Source organism: Lithobates pipiens, unplaced genomic scaffold (assembly GCF_037356315.1).
Source record: "Lithobates pipiens isolate NorthernLeopardFrog02 unplaced genomic scaffold, aLitPip1_a1.2 Scaffold_8, whole genome shotgun sequence".
NCBI classification, from domain to species: domain Eukaryota; kingdom Metazoa; phylum Chordata; class Amphibia; order Anura; family Ranidae; genus Lithobates; species Lithobates pipiens.
The window spans coordinates 479204550-479232094 of NW_027507903.1; the positions used below are offsets into that span (position 1 = coordinate 479204550).

At 43.7% G+C, this 27545-nt stretch overlaps 1 protein-coding gene across 4 annotated transcripts in view; it reads left to right on the forward strand.

Annotated features, from left to right (window-relative positions):
* The window catches only part of TBXAS1 (thromboxane A synthase 1), a 193117-nt gene that overhangs the window by 109634 nt on the left and 55938 nt on the right, over positions 1-27545 (forward strand). For all 4 annotated transcript variants that reach the window (XM_077468779.1, XM_077468781.1, XM_077468778.1 and 1 more), the window contains one exon: positions 23905-24023. In XM_077468779.1, the coding sequence (XP_077324905.1) occupies positions 23941-24023 (83 nt within the window). In that variant the 5' untranslated portion in view covers positions 23905-23940. The remainder of the gene's footprint in view (positions 1-23904; positions 24024-27545) is intronic.

Below are 27545 nucleotides of genomic sequence, written 5' to 3' on the forward strand. Positions count from 1 at the left end.
TGGTCCAATTCATTTGGTGGAGGGGGGATTAGATGTGGGGTTGTTTTTCAGGGGGTTGGGCTCATCCCCCTTAGTTCCAGTGAAGGAAACTCTTAAGGCATACCTAGAAATTTGACAGTTTCATGCTCCCAACTTTGTGGGAACAGTTTGGTGATGGCCTCTTCCTGTTCCAACATGGCTGCGCACCAGTGAACAAAGTAAGGTCCATAAAGACATGGATGAGTGAGTTTGGGGTGGAGGAACTTGACTGGCCTGCAAAGAGTCCTGACCTCAACCCAATAGAACACCTTTGGGATGAATTAGAGTGGAGACTGTGAGCCAGGCTTTCGTATCCAACATTAGTGCCTGACCTCACAAATGCGCTTCTTGGCGAATGGTCAAACGTTCCCATAGACCCACTCCTAAACCTTGTGGACAGCCTTACCAAAAGAGTTGAAGCTTTTGAACCCTGTGGACTAAAAATGTGATGCCATTAAAGTTCATGTGCGTGTCTTTGAAAGCGACACCATCGACTGAATTTATTTTGACACACTTGGGAGTGACATATGTAATCCGGCGGTAATAACCAAACGATTCAGGTGTTACTTTTGCGCTCTGTGAGTGCACATCCTTCCATCTACCCCTACCCTCCATTATTTCCCATTCCCTCTCACCCCTTCGCCTACCATATTCTCTCTCTCTCTCCCTTCTATCCTAATTTCCTTTTTATTCAGATCTCGTCTCCCTTTCTTTCTTGCCATATTTTCATGGCTCCACATTATAATCTTTTCTGGGATAAAAAAACAAAAAACATTATCTAGGCAAGTTCCATGGGCTCACTCTGTTTAGTAATTTATTCCCGGCTGCATCTTATCTCATTCTTGAGAAGATATGATTTTACGCTTTACATATATTCCGGCCAGGAATATATGGTGCAATTGGGGTATTGGGTATACATATTGATTGATATCGAAGTTCTGTGTCTTTACTTCTCATATGACATTGTATTATGTTGTACTTTATGCCCTTAAGCTTTCACTGTTTTAATGCCGTGTCTTTATTAAATAACAGATAAAAAAAAAAAAGTTCATGTGCGTGTAAAGTAAGGTGTCCCAATACTTTTGGTAATATAGTGTTATACTCTACAGAATGCAGTAGGAGTAGTAGAACTCCAAGGTGGGTAATTTCACCACCCAGTATTTGGTTTTGGGTGGACTGGCCTTTAAAGAGGAATAAAATCTGATGGGTTTTACTTCCTCTTTCCCTTGTAAGTAAAAGCATAATGGGCTAGTATACATCGCATACACATTATGTGCCACTTACCTGCAATCGAAGCTCGCTCTTTCCCTGCTGGTGGCTGCATCTATCTTCACCCCTTCTTCCGGGGCCACGGACTCCGGCCCTGTGACTGGCTGGAGTGGCGTGACGTCACTCGCGCGAATGCGAACGGGAGCCCTCAGTCACGGCACTTGCTAGTGAAGAATTGGCATGGAGGGACATCATCAGTGCACTACAGGTAAATATATCCTAAATGGCTCACGTTTTGGGAGATATTTACAGTACCTATAGGTAAGCCTATAATAATGCTTACCTATAGGTACAACTTCCGCATTGGGGGTATACGACCACTTTAAGGAAGGGATTTGAGCACATGACATTGCCTCCCAAAGTGGTGATGCACAAGGGTTAACGTCTTCTGATAACAAGGAGCAATGGGAGGTGTGTTAGAGCACTTGTATACCCAACTGCCTGCCAAGCTGTCATAATATTTCTGGCAGGTGAGTGTGGGGGCGGACGGCTCACTCAGCAGTCCTAGATTGGTACAAAATAAGTGAAAAATAAAGTCTCCTAGCTTCACACCTTTGAACTGCTGACAAGCCATCCAGCCAACATTTTCAGGTCTCATGAGACAGTCTTCAGGCCTTCAACATTGACTCCCCCAGCTGTTCTCCTCCCTAGAATGTAGAATACATGCATGGCTTTAGCCTCCTAAGTGCAACTTGCAGGTGGTTTTTACATCAGCCTAAGTTCACATGCATCGCATACATATACGCATGAAATCATGTGCGTTCACTTGAACTCGCACAATTTAATTCCCGCATGTCAGTTCTGACTTCGAGGGGTGATTTCAGAGACATCTGTGCTGGTTGCTGCACAGATGTCTATACAAATCGCACCCAATGTCGCCAAAAGTAGTAGAGAAACTACTTTTGGGAATCGGTGAAGTGCCGCAAAGTCGGTGTCTCGCCGATTGGGACAGTGACATTGCCGGCAATAGCCACCAATTTAACATACGATTTGACGTGTCAAATCACATGCCAAATTGCTGCAATGTGAACCCTTTTCAGTAAAATGAAGACGGGCAAGAAGCTCTTCAAAAAATGGCGTGAAAGTGTCTAAGGATTGACCATTTGATGTAAAAGATTAGAGGATGCTGGGACTGGGACATAATGGGCGGGGACATCACCCAGTGACCCCGCCCATTGTCCCTATATAAGTTGCCGCGCAACACGTCCCTGTCATTACGGCTAGAGACAGCGTAGAGTCAACATCTCAAGGAAGAAGAACAGAAGAAAAGGCGGGGAAGACAGTGGCGACAGAAGACCAGGCCACCACCAGTAAAAGAGCTGGAAGAAGGAGCAGAGGCCCGGCAAGAAGAACCGAAGAGGAGGATAAGACCCCCGAAGAGGGGGGCAAGACCTCCGAAGTCGGAAGAAGACCCCCGGACTGTGGCGGCACCGAAGAAGAAAGCCAAGCTCCTCCGCTAGTGAAAGAGCTAGTAAAAGAGCAGAAGATAGCGGAGGAGTCCGGCGAGAAGACCCCCCCCCCAAGACGGAAGAAGACCACCGGAACTGTGCAATAAATAATTTTAAAAACGTGTGTTGTGTTTTATTTTTACACTTTTTTTTCACAGGTGAATGGGTAGGGGTACATGGTACCCCATAATCATTCACATAGGGTGGGGGGCCGGTATCTGGGGCCCCCTTATTAAAGTGGGCTCCCGGATTCCGATAAGCCCCCCGCCCGCAGACCCCGACAACCAACGGGCAGGGTTGTTGGGAAGAGGCCCTTGTCCTCATAAACATGGGGACAAGGTGCTTTGTGGTGGGGAGTGGCCGCATGGCCCCCCTTCCCCAAAGCCCCCCCATGTTGAGGGCGCGCGGCCTAGTACGGCTCAGGAGGGGGGGCGGGCGCTCGCTCGTCCCCATCCCCTTTCCTGACCGGCCGGGAGGTGTGCTCAGCTAAGGGTCTTATATGGACCTGAGGGGGGACCCCCACGCCGTTTTTTCGGCGTAGGGCTTCCCCTTTAAGTCCATACCAGGTGACAGGGCCAGCAACGTGTCAATCTCACCGCCGAAGGCAGCGACATTGACTTCCTTCGCTAGTCCCGGCTACCCAGAGCCGCGTTCAAAATGAACGGACTTTCCTCCATGTGCGGGAAAGTCCGTTCGTTTCAAATTTTTGAGTCAAAACTACTTTCTAAGTCCGCCGGACTTTTGGGGAAAAAAAGTCAGCCGGAGCCCAAAGTCCGCCGGACCAACTTCCGCCAGATAGTTTAATCGTGTGTACAAGGCATGAAAGAATCTTGATGTCAGCATGTGGTCATGACTCTGCTGTGGTGCCATTACATGGGGAATCTGAATGTTAGATGCATTTGATATGGCAGAAGGTGTTTTCTCTGAATACACCATCTTCAATGTGTCTCTCAAGGTGCCGGCTTGTCCCAACAGGTCTTCTGGCACTGCTCCGTTATCCTCTGCTTTTCATTACCTTGTAATTGGCATTTTTTACATGTTTATCCAGAAAGAAAAAACAAGAGATATAACTCAGGGAAACCCAAGTTGACTGTTCAAAAGGGTGGAGCAGACAGAACAATAAGCAGAAGCCATGTTGATGTTTCACGCCTAACTGATTTTATACTACCTAGTGACAATTAAAGCGGAGTTCCAGTCTCAAAAAAGTTTATTTTAAAAGTCAGTAGCTACACAGACTGTAGTTGCTGACTTTTAATAAGGACACTTACCTGTCCAGGGAGCCTGAGATGTCAATTTTGTTTTAGGCCTGTTCACACCTATGCAGGTTGCAGTTTGCATATTGCAGGTGCATTTTGCGTTTTTCAATACACCCATTTGATCCATTGAAGTCTGAGGAACCAAAAACCAGAAAAAATCCCTGGCCCTTTCCATAAATTACACAGATGTGAACATGACCCTTAGGAAACCATGTTAAATGGAGTGTTGGTGGGTTTTTGCAAACTGAAAACACACTAAAAAATGCATAGGTGTGAATCAGGCCTGAGTCTTAGGTTGGATTCACACCTATGCTTTTTGCATTTTGCAGATTTGCACTACAGAACGTGTTCCATAGTAAACCATGTTAAATGGACTGTAGTGCAAATCTGCAAAATTCGAAAAGCACTAAAACTGCATAGGTGTGAATCCAGCCTTAGACCCCTTTCACACTGGAGCCATTTTTCAGGCGAGTTAGGGCTAAAAATAGCACCTGTAAAGCGTCTGAAAAATGCCTCATCTGCAATCCCAATATAAAAGTGCTTTCACACTGGGGCGTTGCACTGGCAGGACGTTAAAAAAAGTCCTGCAAGCAGAATCTTTGGGGTGCTTTAGGAGCAGTGTATACACCGCTCCTAAAGCGCCCCTGCCCATTGAAATCAATGGACAGCCCCGCCGAAAGCGCCTGCAAAGCACCTCAGCAGCAATGCTTCGTGGGCGATATTAACCCTTTATTCCCCCAAAAAGCAACTCTAAGGCTAGATTCACACCTATGCATTTTTAGTGCTTTTTGCATTTTGCAGATTTGGACTACAGTCCATCTAACATGGTTTCCTATGGAATACATTTGGTAGTACAAATCTGCAAAATGCAAAAAGCACAAAAAATGCATAGGTGTGAATCCAGCCTCAAGCAACGGTAAAACGCCGCTACAACTAGCGCCCTTTACCGCCGACGCCCCAGCGCTGTCAGTGTGAAAGTGCCCTCAGTCTTTTGACTAAAATGCCATTTTAGTTTTTTAGTCACGTTTTAGTCTTCTGCAATTGTTTTTAGTTTTAGACGTATTTAGACAACTAAAGTTCCAGTATGTTTTAGTTGACTAAAACTAATTTTAGTTGTCTAAAATCAAATGGGTGTAGTTAAATTCTAATGCATTATTTAAGCATTTCTCTACAATTTCCAAACTCATTAAATACTGCTTGAGTGAAAAATTGAATATGTAAATAAAAAAGAATAAAAACTCTTTGCGTGATGAAGCCACCGTGCAGTGCACAGTTACATGAACTTTGACAGTTCCAAAAACTGAACAGAACGCAACAAAACATTTCAGCAGCTTGGCCACATGGCCTGGTGTCAAGCAACGCAGCAAAGAGGACACTATTTCACTCCCAGGAAAAACACTGGGGACTGATATTCTACAAAAGGTACAGGGATTGGACTGCTGACGACTGGAGTAAAGTAATTTTCTCTGATGGAATCCCTGTAAAGCCTCATACTCACGATAGGACTTTGTACACACGGTCGGATGTTGCTCCAAAACAGGTAATTTGCATGTTTGTTGTCAAAAAGTCTGATCGTGTGTATGGGCCTCAATTTTAATGTACACGGTCACACTTAAGGCCCATACACACGATCAGACTTTTGTTCAGACAACAAACATGCAAATGAGCTGTTTGGAGCAACATCTGACCGTGTGTACGCTCCATCGGACAAACTTATTTGGTTTTCATCTGACTTTTGTTGGCTGTGCGAACAGACAAACTTTCTGGCAACAAAAGTCCGATGGAGCAAAGTCTGATCGTGTGTACAGAAAACCATATAACTTTTGTACAAAGTACAAACAGGCATGCTCAGAACCAATGCAAAAGATCAGACAACAATACAGAAGTTGACCAAAGGTGGCGGTAAAGAGCAGAAAAAACACATGATTTGGTGAAAGATGGCTGAAAAAGTCCTGCTGTGTGTATGCAATACAAGTTCTCCACCGACGCCCTTTGTACAAAAATCCAAGGGAAAGTTTGTACAAAGTCCTATCATGTGAATGAGGCTTTACAGTGGGTGCTCTCTGCTGTAGACGGTGGTCGTCGTGAGGTGGGACTCTCATCGGGAGGACTTGGGAGGCCTGTAGTGCACAGTACTGCTTTGGACGGTCGTCCATGGACTCAAAGGCCTGTAATGCTCGCTGCACAGTCGCTTGCTGGGAGCGGAAGCAGGCGGAGCTCCATGGAAACCGAAAGTTAGTTCACGAGGGTGAACGTCCCTGCCTCACATTTTTGTTCCATTTTTATTAACAAAAACGGAGTTGATTTTCATCATAGTTATCGTCAGTGGACGAAAATGTGGAGTGCTTTTCATTTAGTTTTCGTCACTGCTGCTAACGAAAATTTTGACAAACATTTTCGTTGACGAAAATAAATGATAGATCCGGTGACTGTGATCCCTCCACCACAGGAAAAGTTGGCCTCACCTCAAAGATTCGACCTGAAACAGGTCATAGGGCAGTAAACAGATCACCAGGCAGGCAAAACCCCACTCTGGATGCCGTCCTCGAATCCACACTCTCTCTGTCCCCTACACAAAGCTCTGTGCTTATTGACTTCTTCCCCCTGGCTGGCTGAGCACAGAGCTTTGTGTAGGGGACAGAGAGAGTGTGGATTCGAGGACGGCATCCAGAGTGGGGTTTTGTCTGCCTGGTGATCTGTTTACTGCCCTATGACCTGTTTTCAAGTCGAATCTTTGAGGTGAGAGGCCATCTTTTCCTGTGGTGGAGGGATCAAGGTCACCGGATCTGTCATTTTTTGTGTGTTTCACTGCACCAATCGGTAATTTATGCTGTCTCCACATGTACTTGTTAGGACTTTCTGATACATATACGTATTTTGAAATTTAGTATGGACATTTATGAATTGCGCAGCACTGTTTAATTTTAATGTCTATTTGAGGTATTGTTTGAATTAACTTTGAGTGCCGATGTAGTGTCATATTTTGCTCCCCATCGTAGAACGCTCCGGAAGTTACGTTGCGGCCAGAAATTTCACACTGCACATGCGCAATGCGTTCCAAACACTTGCGCCATGCGTTCCAAAGGATTTGAGACAATGCAGACCAGTGAAACTGTCAGATAATGTCACGAAAGTGAGGGGAGGTAATCCCCTCCCCGAGCCACGGTTACCCGCTCTCTCTCTGCTCTGTCTAAAGTTTAACATCACGATTACCTCCCCTCACTTCTGTGACATTATCTGACGGTTTCACTGAACTGCATTGTCGCAAATCCTCTGGAACGCATGGCGCAAGTGTTTGGAACACATCGCGCATGCGCAGTGCAAAATTTCTGGCTGCAATGTCACTTCCGGAGCGTTCTACGATGGGGAGCAAAATATGACACTACACCAGCTAGCCGTTCACTTTTATTTTTGTCCTTGTGTGTCAGCGCTGAATAGTCTTCCATTTTTTTCTGGTTGACGAAATATAACACTTCACATGCGCCCTCCCAAGAAAGAAAAAAACTCTCTAGCAATGCACACCAAACTAAGGGCTCATGTACACAGGGCAGTTGAAAACCCTTTTTATGAACGCTGGAAACTGATGGTGAAAAACATCCATTTTCAAGCTTTTACATACTGAGTTTATGTGAGTTTAGCAGCAGTTCTGAGCATTTGAGGTTAGAAAAGTTTTTTTAAAGATAACCTTAGGAGACCCTCCGAAATGCCCACAATGCATGCAAAACAAGTACAATCTTAACAATTTCAGCCATTCTGTGAGAGAAGAGAGAGCAGCAACAGAGAGCAGTGCGCTTGTAGATAGCGGTCTTATTTTTTGTGTTTTCATTATGGATCCCATCATGAGCATGTGTGAGGAAATGCTCCTGATGTTGCTGAGGCTCCGAAGACATAGAAAATTGCGTGAGAGGACCAGAGTTTGTCACTATTGGACTCATCCATTGATGCAGCCAACAGCATGTGGTGAAATTAGTGTTTTTCTTCAAAATTTTTATATGTTCAGTAACTATCAGAAATGTTTTACCCTGTACAAATGCTTATAAACGCAGTTTACCAAAGTTACAAGCATTTGGCATTTGAAATGCCAGTAAACTATAGTCCTAAATGCATTTTTTCTACTTTCAAAAAAATGTGAGTGTACATGTACACATAAGATAACGTAGAGGAGAGTTCAGGGGCTGCTGGAAAAAAATGCCCAACTGCTCCTAAACTTTCGTTTAGCAGCTGTAGTGTACATGACGCCTAAGCATGTGCAGAGTGACTCCAAAGACTTTGTCAAATAAGGAGATGGTTTGGGGACTGTGGAAGAAGGGGAGGATAAAATAAGACAGGATTAAACAGTCCCTTCATTTTTGGTGAGAGAGAGGGGAGTCACCGTTGTCCCCTCCCTTTATTGTGTTGGGGTTACATCCTCCTCCCCTCCCTTTTCCCTTCTTCCCCTGTATTTCTATACATTTTTGGGGATGGTGCCACAATGTAGATGTTTCACAGCTCTGACCACACACATAAATGTGTTAACTTGATGAAAAATGCTTCACGTTGCAAAGGATGAGAGGAATCTGGAGGTAAAGAGGTTTAACCCGCACATATGGAAAGGCTTCCTTGCAGTAGGAGCTGTAAAAAAAAGAGATATGGTTTCCCTTAAGGACTAGTTCTAGCCACCCTATTTGATCAATAGAAAAAAAAAGAAGCTGAATATGACTAATAACATTTTGGGTATATGGAGGTTTCACACTTTTTTTTTTTATTTTTTATTTTTTTTTTATTATTATTATTCCAACTCGATGGACTTTCATGTGTTTTTTTTTTTTTTTTTTTTTTTTTTTCTTTTACAATATTTTTTTATTAATTTTGGACCAGTAACATTACAAGCATATTTTCTTGAAGTCAAGAGAAATTTCACTGTCTATATATAAAACTGTCAGAGCTATAGAAGTGCATAATATTAGACACAGTTTAAGATACATTTTCCATATACAGTGCCTTGAAAAAGTATTCATACCCCTTGGAATTAGGCAAAAGACTGGGATGCGATTAAAGTTTATGTGCGTGTAAAGGCAGATGTCCCTGAAAGGGGTTCGCTTGGAGTGAGACTCGTGATGTAAATGGAATGCCAAACACGCCTGGTATGTCTAATTCATATAATATTTCTGATGTAATAAAAGGCAAAGTGAGTGATAAGGTGGAGACGGAGGAGGTGATGAGGATGGAGAGAAATGAAAAGGGGAAGGCTGTCTCATGTGAAATCACGGAGGGGGCAATACAAACAGAGTTGAATGGGGCTGCTGGACTGATGGAAAGAGTGGAAAAAGAAAGGGGTAATGTCTCTGGTGTCGTTGCTTTGCCTGCACAAGCTGAATTGGGGAGAGAACCAACAATTAGGCCCCTTTCACACTGGGGCGTTGCGGGCATCGGCGGTAAAGCGCTTTAGCGTTGTTTTAGCGGTGGTATGCAGCCGCTAGCGGGGCGGTTTTAACCCCTGCTAGCGGCCGAAAAAGGGTTAAAACCGCCCGCAAAGCGCCGCCCCATTGATTTCAATGGGTAGGAGCGGTGAATACACCGCTCCAAAGATGCGGCTAGCAGGACTTTTTTCACCGTCCTGCCAGCGCACCACTCCACTGTGAAAGCCCTCCGGCTTTCACACTGGAGTGAAAGGGGCCGGTTTTTTCAGGCGCTACACAGGCGCTATTTTTAGCACTGTAGCGCCTGAAAAGCACCTTGGTGTGAAAGGGGCCTTAAGGATGTGTTCCTGGCAGTAAAAAATTGTAACTGTACCTTGATTTAGCTATCTACTCAGTTTAACCATCTCAGGGAAGAAGTGACTATTATGTGCCAGGATATGCAAAAAGTACGTGAGCGAACATCTGCAGTGGAGGGGTGAGTGGCTACCGTGGAGGAGGAGATGAGCCTAATGCTCAGAGACTTTAAGGAAATGGGTGTGCAGTCGGGTCACAATGCAAATTGCATGGATGACCTTGAGAATAGACTCAGAAGGAATAATATGTGAATCCTTGGCATAACTGAATGCCTGGAAGGGGGGAAGCCAAAGGAATTTATAGAGCAGTGGTTGCTGGAAGTGTTGGACACACAAAACTTTACCCCTTTCTTCGCTGTGGAGAGAGCCCATTGTATTCCTGCTAGACCCCCACCTCCGGGCAAATATCCAAGGCAGTTTATCTTAAAAATGCTACATTATAGAGACAGAGATAAAATATTATCATTGAAGTCAATGGATCTAGAATTTCCTTTTTTCCGGACTATTCTGCTGAGGTTCAAAAGCAAAGAGCTCAATTTAAAGATGTTAAAAGGCAACTTTGTGATATTCAAATTCAATATGCCATGCTTTACCCTGCCAAATGAAGGATTATAGCTAGAGGAGTATAGCTAGGCAGCGGCATCTTGGCTTGACAAAAATGAGCAATATATTTCATTGCTTGTTAGCAGCACTGATGCTGTGCACGGAAACTGAACTTTTTAGGAATAAAGTGAAAGGATAGTAATTAAAAATATGATTACAAATTAAAAATTTGTTAAAAATATGATAGAAGGTGATAAAATGTGATTGGGAAAATAGCTTTTCTCTTTTTTCTCTTCCCTGTCCCCTTCCCTTCCTTGTCCCCTCTTTAATATTTTTCCCCCTACCCCTCTTTTCTTTTTTTTTTTTTTTTAATATAGGCAGGAGCCCTTGCTTTTGATTTTGTACTAGCAATAGTGTAAGAACTCCTCATCAGGGCTCAAGCCTGGATGGATTTTTTTCCTTCTCCCCTTTATACACCTTCCTGCGGGAATACAATGTTTTATTTTATTTTTTGTTTTGTTTTTTTTAATTTTATATACTTTTTTTTTTTTTGTGTGTGTGTGTATGGGCGACAATCTATATGTTACTGCTTGATGTTGTTGTATTGTTTTGTTTATTTTTGTTACAGTATGACATGCTTAAAATATCAGCTGAATGTTGGTCAGGTCTGTAAAGCCGCGTACACACGGGCGGACTGTCTGGCCAACTTAGTCCGTCAGACAATCCGACGGACAGTCCGTCCTACTTTTGAATGAACGGACTTGACCACACACGGATGCAAAACAGTCCTTCGAAAATTTGCGCGATGACGTGTACAGCACGTACGACGGGACTAGAAATAGGAAGTCCAATACACAGCAATGCAACCTTTCGCCGTGTAAATCCTTTCTGAGCATGCGCCATACTTAGTCCGTCCAACTAGCCTACTGACGAGCGGATTGTCCGCTGAAACCAAAGTCTGACGGACAATATTACGGAATTTCCGAAATACTTAGTCCGCCAGACTGCACGCTGAAAAAGTCAGCTGAAGCCCACACACGAGCGGACTGTCCGCTGAAATGTGTTTCGGCGGACTAAGTTGGCCAGACAGTCCGCCCGTGTGTACGCGGCTTAACTCTTCAAATGGAGGAAGGTGGTATAATGATTTATTGTTGTAAGATTAATCGTATTATGAGGATCATGTGGACAATATGTGCACTAGGTCATGTGTGTGTATATATAATTAAAAGTGGCTAATAAGATCGGAATATGGTCATGGAATATTAGAGGGATTAAGAACCCTATTAACCACTTAATAACCGCCCTATAGCCGAATGACGGCTACAGGGCGGTTTCTTAACTCTCGCGCGCCCCCTGGGGCGCGCACTCGAGGGCATCCGTGACCGCCGGGTCCTGATCACGGTAAACGGCCGCTCATAGCGGCCGTTTACCACGTGATCGCTCCGTCAAATGACGGAGTGATCACTTGTAAACAAACCGGCGTCATGTTATGACGCCGGTTCCTCCCTCCCCCTCTCTGTACCGATCAGAACAGCGGAGGGGGAAGAGATCGGTGTCAGCAGCGATGTGGGCTGCATCACCGAAAATTAACCCCTCAATTCCCTGCAAATACTCTGCAATACCCTGCCATTACTCTGCATTACTCTGCAATACCCTGCATTATTCTGCAATACTCTGCAGTACTCTGCATTACTCTGCAATACCCTGCAATACTCTGCATTACTCTGCAATACCCTGCAATACCCTGCAATACTCTGCATTACTCTGCAATACCCTGCAATGCTCTGCAACACTCTGCAATACCCTGCAACACCCACCAATACCCTGCAACACTCTGCAATGCTCTGCAACACCCTCCAATATCCTGCAATGCTCTGCAGCGCAATACTCTGCAATGCCATACTCTGAGATACCCAGCCATACTCTGAGATACCCAGCCATAGTCGGTGATACCCTGCAATACCCAGCCATAGACACCCCCCCCCTCCCGCCGCCCTCCGGTGCTTCTACCGACTCGCCAATACGATCAAATCCAGAATCTTTTTTTTTTTTTTTTTTTTTCCCAGGCTTCCCAGCTTAGAGATGAGATGTGGGGTCTTACTGACCCCATATCTCACTGTAAAGAGGACCTCTCATGCCATATTCCTATTACAAGGGATGTTTACATTCCTTGTAATAGGAATAAAAGTGATCCAAAAATTTATTTTTGGGGAAAAAAATGTCAAACTAAAATAAATAAAGTAAAATGAACAATAAATTTTTTTTTTTTTTTAAAGTGCCCCTGTCCCCACGTGCTCGCATGCAGAAGGGAACGCATACGTAAGTCCCGCCCACATATGAAAACAGTGTTCAAACCACACATGTGAGGTATCGCTGCGAACGTTAGAGCGAGAGCAATAATTCTAGCCCTAGACCTCCTCTGTAACTCAAAACATATAACCAGTAAAAAAAAATAATTATATCGTCGCCTATGGGGATTTTTAAGTAGCGACGTTTGGCGCCATTCCACGAGCCTGTGCAATTTTGAAGAGTGACATGTTAGGTATCGATTTACTCGGTGTAACTTCATCTTTCACATTATGCAAAAATTGGGCTAACTTTACTGTGTTTTTTTTTTTTTTTAAGCACAAAACTGTTTTTTTTCCAAAAAAAAGCATTCGAAAAATTGCTGCGCAAATACCGTGCGAGATAAAAAGTTGCAACGACCACCATTGTATTCTCCAGGGTGTTTGCTAAAAAAACATATATAATGTTTTGGGATTCGATGTAATTTTCTAGCAAATAAATGATGATTTTTACATGTAGGAGAGAAATGTCAGAATTGTCCTGGGTGCTCCAGAACGCCTGATGGCGCTCCCTGCATGTTGGGCCTCTGTATGTGGCCACACTGTGTAAAAGTCTCACACATGTGGTATCACCGTACTCGGAAGTAATAGCAGAATGTGTTTTGGGGTGTAATTTGTGGTATGCATATGCTGTGTGAGAAATAAACTGATAATATGACAATTTTGTGAAAAAAAAAAAGTAAAAAAAATCTTGATTTTGCAAAGAATTGTGGGAAAAAATGACAACTTCAAAAAACTCATCCTGCCTCTTACTAAATACCTCGGAATGTCTTCTTTCCAAAAAGGGGTCATTTGGGGGGTATTTGTACTTTTCTGGCATGTTAGGGTCTCAAGAATTGAAATAGGCCGTCAGTACTTCAGGTGTGATCAATTTTCAGATATTGGCACCATAGCTTGTGGACTCTATACCTTTCACAAAGACCAAATAATATCCACCAATTTGTACTTATTTTTACCAAAGATATGTAGTGGTATAAATTTTGGCCAAAATTTATGAAGAAAAAATTACTAATCTGCTAAATTTTATAACAGAAACGAAGAAAAATTCATTTTTTTACAGAATTTTCGGTATTTTTTCTTTTATAGCACAAAAAATAAAAAACCCAGCGGTGATTAAATACCACCAAAAGAAAGCTCTATTTGTGTGAAAAAAAGGACAAAAATGTCATATAGGTCCAGTGTTGCATGACTGAGTAATTGTCATTCAAAATGTGAGAGCACCGAAAGCTGAAAATTGGTCTGGTTATTAAGGGTATTTAAGTGCCCAGTGGTCAAGTGAAAGCGTGCTATGTTTAATAAATTGGTCCAGCATGACCCTCTGATTGTTTGCTTACAGGAAACACATTTAACTAAAGATACTGTTGGCTTCTTACAGAATAAAAAGTCCACCACTCAATACCATTCAGTATATTCAGCTTATGCAAGAGGAACAAGTATATTAATTTCCTCAAAGGTTCAGTTTTCCTGCAGGCAAGCAAGGATAGACTCACAGGGCAGGTTTGTCTTGCTGATATGTACACTATTTTCTACGCAATGTATTTTGGGGTCTATTTATATCCCTCCACCATATAACAGTGAAGTAATGCGACAGATAGGGTTGATATTGGCAGACAATCCAGGGACTCCCATGTTTATTATGGGGGACTTCAATAATGTATGCAATCCCTGCATGGATAGATATCCAGCAGGCCCTAATGTGGATACTACATTCTACAATTATATTCAGGAGCTTGGATTGTATAACATATGGCGGCTTAGGAACCCATCTTCTAAAGAATATTCTTGTTGCTCTGGTACTTATCAGACCTTTTCAAGGTTAGATATGTTCTTGGGAACAGACTCCGCTATTGTTTGGGTTTCTGATGTTCAATACTTAACGAGAGGTTTATCAGATAATTCACCGTTAGTAGTAACACTAGATAAAATAAAGCTTAAAATTAGGTCTAACTGGCGAGTTCCTGCTTTTTGTTTAAAGTTCCTCATCAGGGGGATGCAATGAGTCCGGCCTTAGTCAAATTTTTTCAAATTAATAATAACTGAGCATCACCTCAGGTAGTATGGGACACCATGAAGGCATTTTTTAGAGGATTATTGGTTAAGGCCATAAGCGTCTACAAAAAAACAAGTGGGGAACTGTTAGCAGCAAAGGCGCAGCAGAAAGAAGTTCAGTATATTCAGAGCCATACTACTTCTAATCGTAGGGTGTGGAAGGATGCACAATTACTATACAAAACGGACTTCTATGAAAAAGGACGCTCGGTCTGACTTTTTGTTCAGATGTCGCAGTTTTGAAGAAGGTGAAAAATCAGGTAGAATGCTATCAGTAATAGCAAAATCTCAAGAAGACAGTAAAAATATTTCCACTATTCGTACAGTGGAGGGAGATATTACTCATGATCAGAAGGAAATAATGCGATCCTTCGTTCATTTTTATAGTAATTTATATAATTTATATAAGACTTAGAGAATTTTTAGAACCTTTAAAACTCCCCTCTCTTTCTGAAAATAAGCAAGAACTGGGTGCCCCTCTGACATTGGAGGAGCTGATCAAGGCAGTGGAAGAAAGTCCAAATGATAAAGCCCTGGGTATGGATGGGTTGCCTCCAGAAGTATATAAACAACATGTTGAGGTTTTGCTTCCCGAATTATTGAAGGTTCTTAACCAGGCTTTGGAATCATTCAAGCTTCCAGAATCTGTGAGGGATGCCCGTATTATTGTATTACCAAAGCCTGGAAAGGACCCTTTGGCCGAGGAATCTTAACGCCCGATATCATTGTTGAACTCGGATGCTAAGATTCTAGCCAGGGTCCTGGCTAAAAGACTAAGTAGATATATGCAGGAATTGATTCATTGAGACCAATGTGGCTTTATCCCAACAAGGTCTACAGCTATTAATATAAGGAGGCTTTATTTGAATATGCAAATACCAACTGATAACACTGGGACGAGAGCGATTTTGTCACTCGATGCTGCAAAAGCTTTCAACAGTGTCGAGTGGACATATCTGTGGGAGGTGTTGGGTTTGTTTGGCTTGGGGGAAAGGTTTATAAGGTGGATCAGGATGCTGTATGCCACTCCGAGGGCATGTATGCAAATAAATGGCACGGTTTCAGAATTTTTCCCACTATACAGAGGAACGAGACGGGGTGTCCCCTGTCTCCTTTACTATTTGCATTGGCCCTTGAACCACTGGCCAAGGCTGTCCGACAGGCGGAATCTATCTGCGGATTTATTAGAGGAATGAGGATTGAAAAAATCTCCTTGTATGCTGATGATGCATTACTATTTCTTGGGGATACAGAAGGTTCTTTAAGCTCTCTAATGTCATTAATAAAAACATTTGGATCGTTTTCTGAATGCATTATTAATTGGGATAAATCCGTACTACTTCCCTTAGACAATCCTAGTCTGCCCAGGTTAAGACGTGCAGGGAGGTACATAGGGGGAACAGAGGTGTGTGTGGGGGGGTACATAGGGGGAACAGAGGTGTGTGTGTGTGTGGGGGGGGGGGAGTACGTAGGGGGAACAGGTGTGTGTTTGTGTATGTGGGGGGGGTACAGAGGGGGAACAGATGTGTGTGTGTGTGTGTGTGTGTGTGGAGGGGGGGACAGACAGACGTGCGGGGGGGGTACATAGGAGGAACAGATGTGTGGGGGGGGGAGAGGAACAGACGTGCAGGGAGGTACAGAGGGGGAACAGATGTGTGAGGACAGGGGACAGATGTGCAGGGGGGTACAGAGGGTTAACAGGTGTGTGTGGGGGGGAAACAGGTGTGCAGGGGGGGGTTACAGAGGGGTAACAGATTGTTTGTGTCGGGGGGGGGAGAGACGTGCAGGAGGCTACAGAGGGATAACAGGTGTGTGTGTGTGTGTGTGCGCGTGGGGGAGGAGGGGGGAGATAGAAGTTAAGGGGGTACAGAGGAGTAACAGGTGTGTGTGTGTGTGGGGGGGAAGACATGCAGGGGGGTACAGAGGGGTAACAGGTGTGTGTGTGTGTGTGTGGGGACAGACGTGCAGGGGGGTACAGAAAGACAACAGGTGTGTGGGGGGGCAGACTTGCAGGGGGTACAGAGGGGTAACAGATGTGTGTGTGGGGGGGCAGACTTGCAGGGGGTACAGAGGGGTAACAGGTGTGTGTTGGGGGGCAGACATGCAGGGGGGGTACAGAGGGGTAACAGGTGTGTGTATGTGTGGTGGGGGGACAGACGTGCAGGGGGGTACAGAGGGGTAGATTGTGTGTGTGTGTGTGTGTGTGTGTGAGAGGGACTGATATGTGTGTGGGGGGTTTGAGGGGAACAGAGATGCAGAGGAGGGGTGCAGAGGGGAACAAGCATTCAGGGTGATAAAGTGATAGAGTGATCTGATGTGTGAAGATGGAAGAATTGTGGTGATCTGAAATTTGAAAATAAAGAAATTGGGGTAATTTTAGGTGTGGAGGTTCAAGTCCACCTTTGTAAAAAAAATTAAGAAATTAAGATCTTTTTGCATACAAAAAGGTACAAAAATGTGCAGTATACAGACAGTTAGCCTGTCTGTATACTGCCCTAGCTTGTGGACAACAGCTGGCTTGATTAAGCAAGCCGGTGGCATCCACTATTTGTTTTCGGGCCGGGTCCAGAGGCACAGGTACAGGCCTGTGGACCACGGCTGAAGAAATGGGTGAAGAGGCGCCGCAAAAGTCTCCGTGAGGGGCGGAGCCAATGGGGGCGGCAAAATTAGGTTTCGCCTAGGGTGCCAAAAATCCTTGCACCAGCCCTGTGTGTACTGGGATATTTTGATGACGATTGCTTCTTCCCCAGGGAGGCTATGATACTAGTTACCAGATTATTGTTTATTGCACGAAAGTTAATTGCACTAAAATGGATATCTCCGAATGCACCCTCAATTGAGGACTGGCATCTTCAGGTAAATGAAAACATTTTGAAAGAACAACAAATCCATTGTAATAGGGGGGTACCTAATAACTTGATTAAAATATGGAAACAATGGATATCGGATCCACGGTTAGCCCCACTCTTGCTAACATTGGGGGATTCTGTATTGAGTGGTTAGTACCGTTTTTTTCTGTTGAGTGGGACAGTAACACCCCATTCACACCTGAGCGTTTTGTAGCTTGAAGCCTGAAGCTACAAAATGCTGGAGGGGAAAAAAATCTATTATTCTCAATAGAGATGGTTCACACCTTCACTCCATGTCGCCTGAAGCCGAACGGCTGAAGCTCAAACAAGTTCCGGACCCTTTTTTGTCGCTCAAATCGAGCAGATTTGGGCATTTTTCTTCTTTTAACATTGGTGACCTTTTGTCCTACACAAAATCGCGGCAAATCGCGGTAAAAACCGCAGCACATCGCAGTAAAAAACGTCGCAAAAAAGCCACAAAATTGTGGTAAATTTGCGCGATTTTCTGCTTGAAAACGCTACGCTCAGGTGTGAATGCAGCCTAAAAGCGGTACTAGAAGAAAAACGGGGTAGAGGGTTATACCAGAGGGCAGGAAAAAAATCAATAAAAACTGTTGTAATGAAATAAGATGTTGGTAGAAGCAATCTTCTCCTTTGTCAGCCTGAGTTATATAACTCACTATGGAAATTACGCTATGGATTTGTCACCGGTGTGTGCGTTTTCTTTTTTTTTTTTTTCTGTGTGTGTTTGAGTGTATATGTTTGTTAATACTTGTGTCTAAAGGTTGGTTAGAAAGTATATATGATAGTGGTAAGTAAGAAAGAAAAGATAAACATTTCAAAAGGTGTTTTTTACGGATCAATCAAAATAAATAGGGAAAGGAGGAAAGGACGTATTAGCGTTATAATGAAACAAACTTATAAAATATATATTGATGCTGTAACTTGGTCTGTTATATTGAAATATGTCTAATAAAGAAATAAAAAAAAAAGGCAGATGTCCCAATACTTTTGGTATAGTGTAAAATAGCGCAATTCACATACAATATACAGTGCCTTGAAAAAATATTCATACCCCTTCGAATTTTCCACATTTTACAACCAAAAGCATACATGTATTTTATTGGGATTTTATGTGATAGACCAACACAAAGTGGCACATAATTATGAAGTGGAAGGAAAATTAACATATTTTACAAATAAATATCTGAAAAGTGTAGTGTGCATTTGTATTCAGCCCCCTTTACTCTGATACTTGTAATTAAAATCTAGTGGAACCAAATGCCTTCAGAAGTCACCTAATTAGTAAATGGAGTTGACCTGTGTGTGTGTAATTTAATCTCAGTATAAATACAGCTGTTCTGTGAAGCTCTCAGAGGTTTGTTAGAGAACATTTTCTTTCTTTTTTACTGAAACAAAAGAGGTTTATTGAGCATTAAAAATAAGACCTACAGAAATCCAGAACACAATGGATATGGAAGACCACAAACCACAACATTCAAGCGTGAAAAACACTACCCCATGCCATACACAATGCAGTTTATCCATGAAGGAAGTACAATAAAGTATCATTGTTGAACGATTGTTACGTAGTCATCCAGCTTAGAGTACATTATCATCATAACTATTAAAGTAAACCGTCCAAGACTCGGGCTGCTGGAGCTAACCCAGGGACATCTAGCCATGAGGACCACAATTTATCACATTTTTTGTTAGAGAACCTTAGTGAACAAACAGTATCATGAAGGCCAATGAACACACATGGCCGTCCACCTAAATTGATAGGCCGGGCAAGGAGAGCATTAATCAGGGAAGCAGCCAAGAGGCCCATGGTAACTCTGGAGGAGCTGCAGAGATCCACAGCTCAGATGGTAGAATCTGTCCACAGGACAACTATTAGTCGTGCACTCGACAAATTTGGCCTTTTATGGAAGAGTAGCCATTGTTGAAAGAAATCCATAATAAGTCTCGTTTGCAGTTTGCGAGAAGCCATGTGGGGGATACAGCAAACGTGGAAGAAGATACTCTGGTCAAATACCAACATTTTGAGAACTTTTTTTGGCATAAAAACAAAATGCTATATGTGGCAGAAAACTAACACTGCACATCACCCTGAAAACACCATCCCCACCGTGAAACATGATGGTGGCAGCATCATGTTGTGGGGATGCTTTTCTTCAACAGGGACGGGAAAGCTGGTCAGAGTTAATGGGAAAATGGATGGAGCCAAATACAGGGCAATCTTAAAAGAAAACCTGTTAGGATTTGCAAAAGACTTGAGACTGGGGTGGAGGTTCACCTTCTAGGAGGACAAAGCCCCTAAACATACAGCCAGAGCTACAATGGAATGGTTTAGATCAAAGTATATTCATGTATTAGAATGGCCCTGTCAAAGTCCAGACCTAAATCCAATTGAGAATCTGTGGCAAGACCTGAAATTAACATTCACAGATGCTCTCCCATACAATCTGACAGAGCTTGAGCTATTTTGCAAAGAAGAATGGGCAAAAATGTCACTCTCTAGATGTGCAAAGCTGGTAGAGACATCCCCAAAAAGACTTGCAGCTGTAATAGCAGTGAAAGGTGCTTCTACAAAGTATTGGCTCGGGGGGCTGAATACAAATACACACCACACTTTTCACAGATTTATTTGTAAAAAATTTTAAAAACCATTTATAATTTTCCTTCACAATTATGTGCCACTTTGTGTTGGTCTATCACATAAAATCCCAATAAATTACATTTATGTTTTTGGTTGTAACATGACAAAATGTGGAAAATTCCAAGGGGTATGAATATTTTTTTCAAGGCACTGTATATTGTATGTGAATTACACTATACCAAAAGTATTGGGACATCTGCCTTTACACGCACATAAACTTTAATTGCATCCCAGTCTTATGCCCCGTACACACGGTCAGACTTTTCTATGTAAAATGTGCGATCGGAGCTTGTTGTTGGAAATTTTGACCGTGTGTAGGCTCTATCGGACAGTTTCCATCGGAATTTCCATCACACAAAACTTGAGATCTGGTTCTCAAATTTTCCGACAACAAAATCCGTTCGCACAAATTCCGATCGTGTGTACACAATTTCGGTGCCACTCATACTCGGAATCAAGCAGAAGAGCCGCACTGGCTATTGAATTTCATTTTTCTCATTGTACGTTACCATGTTCTTGATGTTCAGAATTTCCGACCAACTTGTGTGACCAAGACAAGTTTGAGCCAACAATGGATTTTGTTGTCAGGATGTCCGATCAATGTCCGATCGTGTGTACGGGGCATTAGTCTGTAGTGTTCAGTATTGAGTTGGGCCACCCTTTGCAGCTATACCAGCTTCAACTCTTCTGGGAAGGATGTCCACAAGGTTTAGGAATGTGTCTGTGGGAATGTTTGACCATTCTTCCAGAAGCATATATGTGAGGTCAGGCACTGATGTGAATGAGAAGGCCTGGCTCCCAGTCTCCGCTCTAATTCATCCCTAAGGTGTTCTATTGGGCTGAGGTCAGGACTTTGTGCAGGACAGTCAAGTTTCTCCACCCCAAACTCGCTCATCCATGTCTTTATGGACATGTGCACTGGTGCGCAGTCATGGTCGAACAGGAAGAGGTCTTCCCCAAACTATTCCCACAAAGTTGGCAACATGAAATTGTCCAAAATGTTTTAGTATACTGACGCCTTAAGCCGCATACACACGGGCGGACTGTATGGCCAACTTAGTCCGTCAGACAATCCGACGGACAGTCCGTCCTACTTTCGAATGAACGGACTTGACCACACACGGATGCACAAACAGTCCGTCGAAAGTTTGCGCGATGACGTGTACAGCGCGTACGACGGGACTAGAAATAGGAAGTCCAATACACAGCAATGCAACCTTCCGCCGTGTAAATCCTTTCTGAGCATGCGCCATACTTAGTCCGTCGAACTAGCCTACTCACGAGCGGATTGTCCGCTGAAACCAAAGTACGACGGACAATATTACAGAAATTCCGAAATACTTAGTCCGCCAGACTGCACGCTGAAAAAGTCAGCTGAAGCCCACACACGAGCGGACTGTCCGCTGAAATGTGTTTCGACGGACTAAGTTGGCCAGACAGTCCGCCCGTGTGTACGCGGCTTTAAGAGTTCCCTTAACTTGAACTAAGGGGCAAAGCCCAACCCCTGAAAAAAAAAAACCCACACCATAAGCCCCCCTCCACCAAATGATTTGGACCAATGCACAAAGCAAGGTCCATAAAGACATGGATGAGCAAGTTGAACCCTATGGACTAAGACTGGGATGCCATTAATGTTCATGTGCGTGTAAAAGCAGGTGTCCTAATACTTTTGCTAATATAGTGTATTTGCAATAATAAAACATTGTTTTATTATTTAATCTTATAACCTTAAGGAAAAGTTTTCATAACCAGAAGTTAAACATTTTAGGGAATATTTTAACATAGAAAAGTGACTGTAAAGTTAGGTGTTTTTTATCCTAATGCATTCCAATATGTGTGCAGCAACCCCCACCCCACCCCCTCCGGTCCCCTAATACTTACCTGAGTCCATTTTTGATCCAGCGATGTTGCTGGAGGGGACGCCGGGTGCTGGGGACTCTCCCTCATTGGCTGAAATGGCAGCGTGGCGCTCTTTGGCTCTTGCTGGTTTCAATTAAAGTCAGTGAGCCAAAGGGAAAGGGGGTGGGGCCAGACCACAGCTTCATGTCTGAATGGACACACAGAGCTGCGACTTGGCTAGGGTGCCCCTATAGAAAACTGCTTGTTGTGAGGGCACTCGGTAGGAGGGAGAGGTCAGAAGCACCATCGAGGGACCTGAGAAGAGGAGGATCTGGGCTGCTCTGTGCAAAACCGCTGCACAGTGCAGATAAGTTTAACATGTTTGTTATTTTTAAAGAAAACAAACTGAGACTTTAGTATTACTTTAAGATTGGTTAGAATCACCCAAGAAAAGAAGAAAGGCCTGAGTCATGTTATTTATTTTCTCCTACATTTAGTTGTCCCATTGGGTCTAAATCAGGGGTGCCCAACCTTTTGAGCAGCAAGGGCCACTTTAGCGACTTGGTAACCAGTCGCAGGCCACAGTGAGCGAAGCAGGCAGATGACAGGTCTGTGTACACTCTGTATGTGCAGAGCAGACATGGACACAGCCCACTCTACTGTATTGGCCCTCCGATCCACCCAGACACAAGGGGATAAATCCCTTTCTGTTTTTTTAAGTGGATCAGCTTGGAGATATACAAACAAGTCCATTTACATCTGCCGCTGGAGGGTTCGACTGGGTCCGCCTGACAAATGGACAGGTGGACCTGATCGAACCGATCGTGGGAAAGGGGCCTAAAGGGGCTTTCACACTGATGCACTGTGGTTTACCTGCACTTCAGCTGACCTCAATCTTCACCTCTTCCTCAGGATTGCTGCTGGTATTGCTGGTTGCTGCTGTCCCCCCAGGTGGGTATGGCTGGTGGCTGCTGCTGTCCCCCCCAGGCGGGTATGGCTGGTGGCTGCTGATGTCCCCCCAGGCGGGTATGGCTGGTGGATGCTGCTGTCCCCCCAGGTGGGTATGGCTGGTGGTTGCTGCTGTCCCCCCAGGTGGGTATGGCTGGTGGCTGCTGCTGTCCCCCCCAGGCGGGTATGGCTGGTGGCTGCTGATGTCCCCCCAGGCGGGTATGGCTGGTGGTTGCTGCTGTCCCCCCAGGTTGGTATGGCTGGTGGTTGCTGCTGTCCCCCCAGGTGGGTATGGCTGGTGGTTGCTGCTGTCCCCCCAGGTGGGTATGGCTGGTGGCTGCTGCTGGCTGTCCTCCAGGGCTGGTACTGCTGGTTGTTACTGCTAGTTGGTACTGATGGTGGCAACTGTATTAATTGAACGTAATAAAATAATTCTGTATCTGGAAGTTGGAATTGATCCTGTAATGTTTGTCTTGGTCGTTATACATATCTGCTATATGTATTATTCCCTTTTTGGTCCACCATTTAAACTCTATAGGGAGCAAACGTAGAATTTTTGAGGAGGGGGCTAATAGACTAAGTAGGAATTTAAGTCTATATGTTGTATTCATTCTGTCCCATAGACTAAATGAAAATGACAGTTGAAGTGCCTCTTGGTGTGGAATAATCTAGGTTGCCACAGTGGCAGTGTTTATCACTTTTTGGGAAGCTATAGAAGGGGAAGTGGCTCTGGACTGGAAGTTGTGTCTCTTATGATAACAAGGGTCTCATTTTGATTACATACAATGTTTACTCATCATGTTCTTGCATTCCGGCATCCAAGAGTGACGGGCGGAAGTGTATAAATATTTATAGAGGATGGCTGTCCCATCCTGTGTCATTGTGGAGACTCAGCCACTCTGACCTTCAATCTTTATCTGTTGTAGGAGCCGGGTGGACGCCACTGCTGGGACCAAAGAGACATGACGGGGGAATGGTCAGACTGGATGGACGGCTGTGCAGTGACATTGGCGCTGGCCCTGGGTTTCCTGGGGCTGCTGTATTGGTGAGTGTTCTTCAAAGAAAAGTGTGAAACAGCCTGCTTCCTTATCAGGGACTGAATTATCTGCCTCGGAGTTCTCAGCTCCACCCCACTGCTGCAGCCATTGGTCAGCTTTTCTCCCCTGTTGGAGTTTTAATTTGTTTTAAAATTTAATGAGTGCAGCAGGAGGAGTGAGACACTATAGGGGACATGCAGAAGAAGCAGATGTTGTGGCTGGGAAATATAGCTGTATCTTTAACTAAAATTTTAAGTTTTGGGTGAACTTTTGATTTTAAAGGGCAGTGGCAGACAACAGGCACGTTTAGTCTGGGATCTGTTAATGCTCTGCAGGATGATGCACTGCAACTGTTAGTGAGTAGATAGTTTTTTTTTCTCATAGTATATAAAGTGGGTGTAAACCTCTGAAATGAAAAATGAGTGTGATTTCTATATCCTCTCTCGCTATCTGCATTAGTCAATTCTGGCGGATTATCTGGGGAGACATTCCTGCCTCTCCCTCCAGCACAGAGAGGGTGAATTACAGCCTTAGCTGTGCATGTTTCACTATGAGACTGTGTAGGGGGAGGTTTCCTTTCCCTCCACTCAGATCTGAGATTACACTCAGTTCTCCTCTCTATGCTGTGCAGTGTGTGACGTCAGATCCCCACCCTCTGCCTGCTGGAACTGAGAAACATCTTTTGATCGGTGTGTTTTAGGCAGCTGCAGATAAGAAAATGCTGTAGATAAACAGGTACAATGTATGTAGGAGGATTTGTTTCATCTCTGTGTATCATCTGAAGCCAGTCACTTCACTTGGTATATGGAAGAGTTCACAACCACTTTAAAGACGAGGCTGGGGCCTTTTTGTTCAGCGATTCTGTGTTGTGCCAGACTCTCCTCCTTCAGGGGGGTGGAACTGGAAACTGAGAACACACTGGCCACACAGGCTCAAATTCAGGGCCATTCAGTATAAGAGGCTACTGGGAATCTGTAGGATAAGAGGCAAGCCAGGGTGACAACCATTCAGAGGGCGATGTGTCTAGTGAGTGCAACTTCCAACAGGAATAGTAGGCAGCTTTTATTTAAAAGGACAATCCACACTAAACTGGTATTCCAGTTATTGACAGATGTCCACAGCTTGAAAGACCGAAATTCACAGCTTTCCTTCTTCCACGGTGGAGTCTCGCTTTTCCTGCTGCATTTTCTGCAGCACAAAGAAAATTCATTAGGACCCTCTAGTAATTGCAGCAGCAGATGGGTGAAGCTGAGAACTTGTGTTGTGGTCTTGCATCTAATGAGAGCAGGGGCTTCAATGCACCAGTATCCCCACATATTGGAAATGCTGGATTGCTGGACAGACCCCTGGTGAAAAGGGGAAATGGGTACTTGCATGGTGCGCATACACAATGATGGTGATCTTCAGACTAGATCACTATGGCTCGGGTCTGCTCATGTTCAGAACGGTTTAAAGGCATTGTAAAGATTCAACATTCATTCTGTTTTTTTACCAGTGTAAGATGTGCATTGATCATGACATTTCATGGTGTCATTTGTTGCCCGGTACACACAGCCTATAGTTAAATAAATTATGTTTCTGTTTGTGCTCAAACATAATATGCAGCATGGCATTGCACAGGTTATTGCATGACCTCGGTCTGTAGTTTGGGAACTAATATTTCCTGGTAAGAGACTACATAACCCACCTGGATCCCTAAGTCTAGTGCTGGTGCAGGTAAGAGCGACCCAGTAAGAAGATCTGACACAGACACACACAGGCAGAGCATTCACAGGCACACAGAGAGAGCTCACTGATACAACTATTAAAGTTTTTTTATTTTATTACATTAGCATTCCCATTTTTGATGCACGCATTGAATGCTGTGGGACCCGGAACAGGAAGTTGCCAGTACTCTTGTCGAATAGGGACAAGGTAGCTGTAGCAATACACGGACATAGGGGATTGAATCAGTCATCACAAGGTAAGGTAAACAAACAGCATGAGGAATATAGCCATGCTAATAAGTAGTTAAAAAAAAAAAAAAGCATGACACCCACTGAGAGGGGAAATTAAATGCTTGCCTCTGCTAAACTGATTCTGGGGATTTGTATAAAACATATACTGGACACTCCGCTTCAGTTGTCACCTAATGCCCCATTGTGGTTTAACCCATGCTTGAAGGAGTTTTTTTTATTTGGAGGATGGTTATAGATGGGCCAAATTTGGATTGACCTACTTACACCAATTATATGATAAGGGGGATTTGAAGTCGTTTGTACAACTGAAAGGGATCTGTATCTTCCAGATACATGGAAATACCAATATACCAGACTAAAACATGCTGCTCATGCTCAATTTGGAGCAGAGCCAGTATCCTTTGCAAACTCCAAAATGGAGAGACTCCTCGCGCATCCAGAACATATGAAACTAATTTCCACCTATTATAACAATCTTGCGGGGAAAGTATATCCAAGAGAAAGGAAACTTAGGGAGAAATGGACTGAGCTTATACCAGAAATTACAGAGGACCAATGGGAGGAGGTACTCGCTTTATATTTACCTATGGTTATGTCTGCTAGAGACAAAATGATTCAACTAAGGTACCTACATCAAACCTATTACACCCCACTTAGACTATATAAGATGGGAAGGAGAGACAACTTGTCATAAATGCTCCTCTGCAGAGGGTTCCTTTATACATATGGTCTGGGAATGCGATAGAATAAGGCCTCTATGGTCCCAGGTGGTCCAATTCATAGCTGACACATTGGATCTGCCTAATATTTGTAGCCCACTTTTGGGATTATTGGGAATTATAGAGGATGAGGTTATGAGTAATAATACAAGACTACTATTAAGGCTACTATTTTATTATGTGAGAAAGCTCATCCCTCTTAAATGGATTAGCAGTGACTAGAGGTCCACAGATAAAAAGATACAATGTTTACACTTGAATGAATGAACTCAACTCTGTGTGTAGAGTTCTCAGTTTAACCTTTTAAAGACTAAATCTTTTCTGACACTTGTTGCTTACAAGTAAAAGTCCTGTATTTTCTGCCAGAAAATCACTTAGACCCCCCCAAAATTATATATATATATTTTTTTAGCAGAGATCCTAGGGAATAAAATAGCGGCTGTTGCAACATTTTATGTCACACGGCATTTGCACAGAGGTCTTTCGAATGCATTTTTTGGGGGGGAAAAAATACACTAAATGATTTTTTTTTAAAAATACTAAAACAGTAAAGTTAGCCCATTTTTTTTTCATCCAAAAGTTTTTACTACCTGTTTTTATTTTATAGGTTGCTTTCACACTGGAGCGGGCAAGCGTTGATAGTAAAATGCTGCTAGTTTTAGCAGCTCTTTACAATCATTTTAGCAGTGCTATTCGGCAAGCTAGTAGCGCGCATATAACCCAGCTAGCGGCCGAAGAAGAGGTTAAATGCGCCCGTGAAGCACCACTGCCAAATCGCATTGCATGCGCTTCGGCAGTGGTGCCCATTAATATCAATGGGCAGGAGTGGTGGAGGAGCGGTATACACCACTCC